This window comes from Triticum aestivum, chromosome 3A, assembly GCF_018294505.1.
Source record: "Triticum aestivum cultivar Chinese Spring chromosome 3A, IWGSC CS RefSeq v2.1, whole genome shotgun sequence".
Taxonomy (NCBI): Eukaryota; Viridiplantae; Streptophyta; class Magnoliopsida; order Poales; family Poaceae; genus Triticum; species Triticum aestivum.
In genome coordinates this window covers 443,292,219-443,301,858 of record NC_057800.1, presented here as the reverse complement: position 1 = coordinate 443,301,858, position 9,640 = coordinate 443,292,219, and the positions used below count along the sequence as shown (strand labels likewise).

General features: G+C 50.2%; 1 protein-coding gene across 1 annotated transcript; it reads left to right on the top strand.

Annotated features, from left to right (window-relative positions):
* The first annotated feature begins 416 nt into the window (after window positions 1–416).
* LOC123058400 (protein MIZU-KUSSEI 1-like) lies at window positions 417–1,681 on the top strand. Its single transcript, XM_044481131.1, has one exon. It carries the CDS (start codon window positions 657–659, stop codon window positions 1,557–1,559), a length of 903 nt encoding a protein of 300 aa, XP_044337066.1. The 5' UTR covers window positions 417–656; the 3' UTR covers window positions 1,560–1,681.
* The last annotated feature ends 7,959 nt before the right edge of the window (window positions 1,682–9,640 follow it).

Genomic DNA, 9,640 nt, shown 5'->3' with positions numbered 1-9,640 from the left:
ACACAGTTGACATGGGGCATGGACGGACCAGCTTAGCTGGGCACAGTTTGTCAACTCTGAGAGTGAAGGGGCACAGCGCAATGCAGGCAAACCAACCTACTCGCTCGCACCACATCTCTGTAATCTACTCCACGTACACGTACTGATGTACGATTAGTTGGACAAATCCTTACTTGTATCCCCGCAGTTCTGGCTGCCTGCGTTTTTTTACTTCAGACGCAGAGATGCAGTACAACTTTTTTTCGATAAAGGGTGTCTGGAGGTGAGTATGAATTTCATTTATCAAATGCTACAGCACTTAATCGAAAACGCTACAGCACTCGTTTCTCCTGCGTGCCTGCGTGCCTGCTTGCCTGCCGGTGCCGGGCCTGACCGCAGAGGCACAGACTCACCGCAGCCTGTGTTCCATTTCCTCCTCGACCTCGAGACACAACAACACACAACAGAGCCAAGCCAGAAACAAGGGGGAAACAAGACAGAGCTCACACACACGCTTCTCTTCTCTTCTCTTCTCTCCTGTCTGCTCAGTTTGGTGGGTTCTGCTCACCAGTTTCCCCTCACAGTACAAAACCCCATTCCTTCCGTCCATCATCCTCCATACATAGGCACACACAGCCGGCGCGCAATAGACAGCAGCTTCTGCAAGAAACCATACCATGAGAAACATCATGGAGAGAAGCCCCCACGAGTCCTCCTTCTCCTTCTCCCGGAGGCACTTCAAGTGGCCGGTTCTCGGCAAGAGCAGCAGCCATGGCGCCACTAGCACCGCCGCCGCGGAGGAAGGTTTCGTCAAGATCAGCTCGGATAAGCATGCCGAGGACGACGAGGAGGCGTCCTTGGCTTTCTCCTCCGCCTGCCGGTCCTTCCACTCGGAGGACTTCGTGTCTCCCCCGCCCAAGCCGCTCAAGCAGCACCGCAAGAATACTAGGCCGGGCCGCACGGCCGTGTCGCGCCTGCGCACGGCGCTGGCAGCGGCAATCTCCGGCCGGCACCGGCAGGTCGGCCTCGGCTCGCGGCTTACCGGCACGCTGTACGGGCACCGTCGCGGCCACGTCCACCTCGCGTTCCAGGTCGACCCGCGCGCGTGCCCGGCGCTGCTGCTGGAGCTGACCGCGCCCACGGCGTCGCTAGTTCGCGAGATGGCCTCGGGCCTCGTGCGCATCGCACTCGAGTGCGAGCGCTCCAAGGGCGCCTCCGCATTCCCCGGCACCACTGCTGGCGCGGGCGCCGGCGCGGGCGCCGGCGCGGGCAGGAAGCTGCTGGAGGAGACGGTGTGGCGCGCCTACTGCAACGGCAAGGGATGCGGGTACGCGGTGCGGCGCGAGTGCGGGGCCGCAGACTGGCGGGTGCTGCGCGCGCTGGAGCCCGTGTCCATGGGGGCCGGGGTCATACCGGCGTCATGCGGTGGCGGCGAGGGCGACGTCATGTACATGCGCGCGCGGTTCGAGCGCGTGGTGGGCTCGCGCGACTCGGAGGCATTCTACATGATCAACCCGGACAGCGGCAGCAATGCCAACAGCGTCGGCCCCGAGCTTAGCGTCTACCTTCTTAGAGTTTGATCCCGCGTTTGCAGTTTGCTGGGAGTGTCGTGCGTGCTTTGAACTGTTTTTCTTGTTCCTTGTGTTTTATGTAGCCCCTTTTATGGCATCCTTAATAATGCAGGTGGTGTTTATTAGAGCTACTACTAGTACATCCTACTTCCGTCCTGATTTATTAGTTCCCTAGTATTTAGGGTCATATTTTGATCATAATTTTAACTAATAAAATATAAGCTATGCACAGTAAAAATAACATTATCAAAAATTATGTTCAAATGTGATCCAAGGATATAATTTTTCGTAACATCCATTAACATTTTTTGATCAAAGCTATGGTCAAAATTCGACACAAAATAAGAAGGGAGCCAATAAATCAGGACGGGGTGGTATGAAAACCAGGAATGGAATGTAAACATTCCTCGAAGCGAACACAATATTTGTGTGCGTATGCAGATACGGTTATAAGAACCTCAAACGTGTGCTTCTATTTCTAAAGTCCAAAACACTTGAAATAATAGCATATCAAATCTCCGATTAGTTAATATTCAAATGCGACACTAGTTCAAATGTAAACATAATAATCCAACTAAGTGTTAAAATTAAATAATTTAAACTTGAATTCAACTCGCACATATGTTTTCGTTGTCCCCTTTAAGCGTCTATATATGCTCAATCATATTTTTCTTAAGTTGCTCATGAGTTGTTCGATGCTCATGCGGTTGCATTTTATTGTTTTCATTGTCCCCTTTAAGTGCCCATAGGTTTTTTTTACCATTTTCACTATGAGCATTGCATTTTTAGTGTTTTATTTGGTTTTTTTATTACTTTTCTTAGTTTTCTTGTGTTTAGAGGTGTTTTGGATCAACCTAGGACCAAAACGATGAAAGGGACCAAACACGCGTAAAATAAAGAGGACTGATAGACTAGACTTATGCATTTGGGAGGTCAAAAAAGTGTTTCAAGTGCTCCAAATCTAATACCACCGGCGCGTCAGCATCTTTCAAGCGATTCGAACGAGCCCAAGAACATCAAAATCTGAGTCTGTATGAAGAAATGACGATCAAAATATCAAAGGAGTCCAAAGCGTTCGACGACATTTGGTATGACTGCGCAGTTGTACCGGTGATCGTACCGTGTGAGACAGGTCCAAAAGTTGTCATTTTGGACGGGATTCTTCACCGATACCGTCCCTGTTTGTTCGCACACGATCCCCTTAGCCAATAGGAAGGGTTTGGGAGAGGATTAGTCTCACCTTCACCCCTGGATCAAAGCAGTCAACTATCATCAACGGAGGAGGCTTTGGGAGAGGCATTATAAATACCTCTGCATACCCTAGCCACCACCATCATCTTTCAGAAGTTGTCGTCATCCAAGATTAATGTCCATTGCTGCTCCATCTCCACCACCATAGAACAAGGGACAAGTCCAACCGAAGATGAGGAGGCTCCACCACCGCACGCACCGGCCTTTGGGCGGTGCCATCTCCACTAACGCCACCCTCATCATCACCACCACACAGGCGCTGATGCGGAGCATCCTACGATCATCCCCATGTACACTCAAGCATACGCCATTGGACACAAGGTGAACTCGCTCCTTTCCGAATCTTCCCTTTCCGCATGTAAGACATGGATGCTACTTCAAGCGCGGACCTTGTGCATACTCAGGTACATCCGAGGAGACCAAGGAGAGCCCAAGGACCAAGGCCAAGTGTGTGCGGGAGCGAAGGAAGGAGAAGGAAGAAGAGCCAGCTGCTACAGGCCCCGGACATCCGGCCCCAGCCCAGACATCCGGCCCTACCCCCGGAAATCCGGCCCCTTCCTATCCAGAGAGCTCCGGAAGCGACCCCGACAGCCCGGACATCCGGCCCCATGCCCGGGACATCCGGCTCCCCCCGAAGCCCCGAACATCTGGCCCCTTCGCCCGGAAATCCGGAGCACGCTAACTAGAGAGCAGAAGAATCGGGAAACTCCAGCCAGAGGCCCGGACATCCGGCTCTTCGTGAGCCGCCGGACATCCAGCCCCCAGCCCGGACATCCGGCACCTGCCTGTGCGCAGAGATCGGGCCAAGGGCCCATGTATCCCTCCTCTCACTTACCCCTTCGTGGGCTAGCACTATATATACTCCCCACCTTCTCCTAGTTAGGGTTAGGGTTAGCATTGGTTTAGCTCATTTTAGAGATAGAGTATTGCTCATCCACATCGGATCTACTCCACGAGAGAGACCGCGGCCTCTACGGAGAAGATCCCTTTGGATTCAAGACCTCCTTGCGGAGAAGATCATCAAGACCCCCTCTTGGGCGGCCCCATCAAGACCTCCTCACGGAGAAGACCGTTGCCTCTTGTATCGTCCGTTGTTGACTTTGGATCTTGTATCTCTCTTTGTGTTCATGGATCTAGCGCATGTGTGATCATTCTTGTTGGTTTGAGTGTTCTCTTGTGTTTCCCTTGTGATTTTCCCCTCGTTTCCCTCCTCGTGTTCTTCGTGTTCATCGCGGGATCTGCTCCTTTCATGAAAGATCGGCCCATAGGGTTTCTACCCTACATCATCTTGGCATCATGAGCCACGTTGATCATGATTTCGGAGCCTCCCCTCCTTGTTTTCTAGCCTAATTTTGTTGATTTCGTCCTAAAATTCGAAAATCCCCACCAAAAATAGCCCCCAATTTTTTTGTTTGTTGGTTTGACGAAGTTTTGTTGGATTTGATCCATGGATTTGCTTGGTTTCAAGTGGATCTAGCATATCCCCACTTTTCCCCACTTTTCATCCACGAAATCTCTCCAATTTTGCCTTTGGAATCATCAATTTCCGCCCCAATTCGAAAATTTCCGCCCCAAACGAGACCTGGATTCGTCGGGCCGGACATCTGGCTCCTGGAGCACCAAATTTGCTCGGTTCTGGACATCAGGTCCCGGATTTCCGGCCCCGAGCCCGGATGTCCGGCCCGTGACATCTCAGCCATCCCCGTTTCACCGTTTTGTCCATAACTAATTCATCTGGAGTCCGTTTTGACGTTCTTTAGCTCGTTGAAAAGCTCTTGACACCCCCCTTCCCACAAAAATACTATCATCACCATTTGACTCCATGAAATTGTTGGAACTTTGGCATCTTTGCCTATGGATTCCACCACAACCTCCGCATAACCACCACCGACTTCCGCAACCTAACCAATTTTGTTCCCCATCGCATTAGTGGTTGCTTGAGGAGTGATTTGAGTCTCCTAAGGTGTCTAGGCTACTTAGGTATGGTTGCTTCTTCATCAACCACCACCACAACTACCGCATAGGCTTACCCACAATACACTTCCGCCACCGCAACTTAACCCAATTTTGTTTGTGTTGTGAGTTGTGTCTTCTAAGGTGTTTCGGCTACTTAGGGACCGTGCTTCCAACTCCGACACCGTGTATAGCCAACCTTACCCTCCACTTCCGCATTGCCTACTCGCAAAACCCATCATTGCATTTCCGCAATCCCATTGAGCTTCCGCAACACCGCCACCGCATTCCACTACCACCATTTGACATTTGACATTTGAGATTTTGAGTTCGCGGTTTTTCCGTTTCCTAAGGTGTTTCGGCTACTTAGGGACGAGTCTCCATCATCTTGGTATCTCCATCAAGATCACCGCCACTCATCATCGACATAGACGGTAACCTCCATATCATCTTGGTATCGTGGTATCCCTCCATTGTAAATTCCCTTGCCATTGCATTGATAACCCCTATCCCATTTTGTGTTACTTGCCTATCGAGACTAGCCATTTGAGTATTGCCGGCAACGTTACTTGTGCACATTAGTGATCTACGCCATACATTGCATACATACCATATCATATTGGTACCATATCATCCCTTGTGTCACAAGATTGTTCCCGTATATACCCAATTGCTATCTTGGTTTGTGCATTTTGCAAAGTGGCCATATATAAAAAAACAAGCTTTTAAGCAAAGAAAAAGAGTGAACAAAGAGCTTGTAAGCAAGTGCCATAGCATCATACCACATTGCATAAGATTGTCATATCCGATCATCTTGGATCATACCACCGGAACATCATATACATAGCATACTTGGGATAGAAGTCGTTGCATTTTTGTCTCCTATAGGTTGTGCACAAGTGTCGTATCTGCCTATTGAGCAATCGTGCTAGCGTCTCTCTTGAGTTGTGCAACACAAGCGTTTTCCGTGGATTCCACATTTTGTGCTCATCCTTGGTTGCACGACCCCATTTATCTATCCGTGTGTGTGTTTCCGTGTGCCACATATTGCAATTGGTCTACTTGTTACACTTGCGAATTTGTGAATATCTTTCAACATTATTGACTCTTGCTAACATTTTGCATCAATTTTTTGTGCCACTATCCTCACCGAGCTCCACCATAAGCCTTATTTGTGTAGGTGTGAGAAATCGACAAGAATTGGTACCAATTGTGCTATTTCCTTGTTACATCATTGAGTGATCATTGATCCATCTTCAACATCGGTCAAGGTACATTTGGTATAGTTCTTCTCCTTTCTCCACTCATATTTGCTCGAGTCTTGTGATGGATAGGTAAGGCATTTCATCTCCGGTCTTCCACAACAATGACGGTGTGAACAACTACATCACCAAAGCGTCAATCTTCGATCTACAACGACAAATGCAAGGCGCACAATCAAGATTGCGAGAGCGCATCGAGAACCTCTCCATCGACATTCGTCACTCCGAAGCAAGGAAAAGGGACTATATAGACAACAAGCTTTCCGCGCAAAAGGAGGAGCAAGATGCAAGGATGGAGGAGATTCGGGCCTTGATCAAGTCTACTTCCTCTTCATCATACTCAAGGCGACGATGAGCAACTCAATCATCTTCGAAGCGCCCAAATGATATAAGCGCAAGTCGTCCACGTCCACATCTCCATGGCGACCACCATCACGTTCATGATACACATCGTCATGAAGGGAAAGTAACCTCCAAGCAACATGTGTACGACGACGACGAACGCCATCGAGCTCAAGCATGACAACGACACCATCAACATGAAGATGCTCGAGATGCGCCTACCTACAAGTCCCAACAAGCCCTACTTCACGCCAAGTCCAAACTTCATGACCATAAGAGAAGACCGCGAGACAAGCACCACCAAGATGGAGCTACGGCTACAACAACCACTTAGGCATCTTCGCCAAGTGCTATCAAGGCATCTTCGCCTTCGGATGTACGAAATCTTAGCCTACTTCCCATGAGTTCGCCTACATCGACATCTTCACCAATGAGGCGACCACCTACGAGCGAGGGCGACACTTCCATCTTCGGAAGCCCCCCAAGGAATATGGCCGAGCATGGGACATTCTATAACGCCCCGAGACCGATGTGCCAGGTGTCCTCCAGTTATTCGCTGTTGTTGCCTTGTCATTGGCTTGCGTGTTGCATTTCATCATGTCATCATGTGCATTGCATCATCATGTTTTAAAACTTGCATTCGTCCGGGTTCCCCGAGTTCTCTCCGTTGTCCGTTCTGAGCCCAACCACACTTGCACGCGCCCGCGACATGTCCGAAATATTATTTTATAAGTGGCTGGAGAATGTTCTCGGAATGGGATGAAAGTTGGCGTGCGATGTTGTTTTGTTGTCAGTAGTACGTCCGCCAAGTTTCATCGCATTCGGGGTCCGTTGGATGCCCCAACGAATAACTATAGCAGCAATATAGCCGGTCTAACATCGGACGTTTTCGGTCTCCGGAAACAGTCGCCGGGCCTCCCTCTCTTCTCTTCTCTTAGCTCGAGACCGTCTGCACAGGCTACCTACCGCCAGGTCCAACCTAACCTCTCTCGTCGGCCCTCGGCCCACCCCTCGCGCGTCCGAAAATTGTCCCGGACCCGACCCGAGCAGTCGTCACCGTCGTGTCCGGATCATCCCCAAACATCTACAAAACATCTCCTTTTTCCTATTTGGTCTTCCTATCTTTTATTTCTCGACCGTCGATTAAAATCGGAGGAACCAAATACCCCTAACCAAAAATTCTTGTTGCTATATAAATAGATGGAACCCTAGTCCTGTCCCATCGATCCATCTAATCCTTCTGCCGCCGCCACCCATGTTCCTCGGGAGCTTGTCCCGTCGCCAACCAAATCCCCCTCGGGATCCATTCCCCACCAACCATCGCTCGCCACCAACTCCTCCTTGCCTTGACCCAGCCCACAAGAGAGGAGCTCCTCCTCTGTTTTCTTCTCAAGGCCGCAGCAACAGAGCAGCTCCCGAGCGCACCTCACCTCTCTTCTCCTCGCTGATGGCTCCGCCCGTGCCGGAGCATGCGAACTGCAGCAGCTCCTCGCGTTCCCCTGCTCCTCCCCAAGCATGCTCCATCGTCGCGCCAAGTCCCTCTGCAGGAGCCGCGCCTGTCCATTGCTGCTCCTCTTCGTCGCCCGCCAAGTCCGGACGCCATGGCCGCCAGAGTTCCTCCACGCCGGCCTGCTACCTCGCCTCCTCGACACGAACTGGCCTGATCTGGCCATCTCCGAAGCTTCCTCGCCCCGGATCTAGCCACCCTTGTTTTCCCATCGTGCCTCCCCGCCTTGGATTCGGTTGTCCCTGCTTCGCCAAGTCCAATGTCGCCGCCTCGCACGTCCACGTCGCCGGCGAAAACAGCAGCAGCAGGACATGCCGCCGGCCTCCTCCCTACCTCACCTGGTGCTCAAGCACCACCGCGCCGCCCTACCTTCCCTTCCTTCCTCGCCCTTCTGCTCCTTCTCATCTCTCTCTCTCTCTCTCTGTCTGCTCGTGCAGGGAGCCTGACTTGGTGTCCATGGAGTTTTCAGGCAGCCGTAGCCGCCTCAAGCTCGTCCTTCGGCCAGATCCGGGCCCTGCCGACCCCACCATCCCGCCTAGGTCTGTCGTCCCAGACCGTTTCGACCGGTCCCCGCCAAGGCCGCCTCGCCGGAGCTCCTGCCGCGTCGCGCTGCAGCCGTTGACCGCTGTCTGCATTGCCCCTCGCCTCCCCTGCTCGCACGACGCCGTGCATTGGCCGTGCCCTGCCTCTCGGGTCGAAGCCCAGTCGCTGCCAGATGCAACCCGCGTCCAGCCTCCCCACCGAGCCGGCCCATGAGGCCTGGTGAGCACCAGATCCAGTGCCCTCTCCTGTACACTGTTGGGCCATTCAGTTTCGGCCCGTAGATGTTTTTTTTTTCCAGTTATGCGAATTTGTCTAATATCCAGGAGTTTGGCAGTTTTACAGAAAAGACCCTCATGTTCATACATTTAATATCTCACAAACTATGCATCACATGTAAAAACTTTATATATGTAACTTGCTTAGAATTTTGTGTAGATTAATAATTTGCCATTTTCATCTATGTTTAAAATGCTTAAGATGTTGTTTGTTTAAACTTGCTGAAATAGCTTGCTAAAATGATTTAATTCATAACTAATTAACCATAGCTCCAAATCTAATAAACTTTATATGTAAATGGGGTGGAAAAATGCCTAGTTTAACTTGGTGCACTTGCTTTGCATGTTTAATAACTCTAAAATATGGTTTAGGGCAGAACAGTACCAAATCTATAATATGCTCATGAGGATTTTTTCCGGACTTGTTGTGTTGTTGTTCCGACCTTATTTAAACTTGCCTAGATAGATAGTTTCATCATGATTCACCTCTTGCCATGCTAACAACATTGAATATTGTTGGGTACATAAACAAGATCGAACTAAATAACTCGAATATGGTGTTTCTTCAATATCCAACGGAGTTGCATGTTGAGCTCCACTTAATTTGTAGGATTGTTTGTGCATTTTGCCATGCCATTCTTCATTAAACCGGACATGCATCATACTTGGTTGTGCATCATGCCTTGGTTATATGTTGGTTGTTTATTATGTTGTGTGCTTCTTTCCGGTGTTGCTTCTTCGGGTTGGTTCCGATAACGTCGTGTTGTGAGGATTCGTTCGACTACGTCCGTTTGTCTTCTTCATGGACTCGTTCTTCTTCCTTGCGGGATCTCAGGCAAGATGACCATACCCTCGAAATCACTTCTATCTTTGCTTGCTAGTTGCTTGCTCTTTTGCTATGCCTATGCTGCGATACCTACCACTTGCTTATCATGCCTCCCATATTGTTGAACCAAG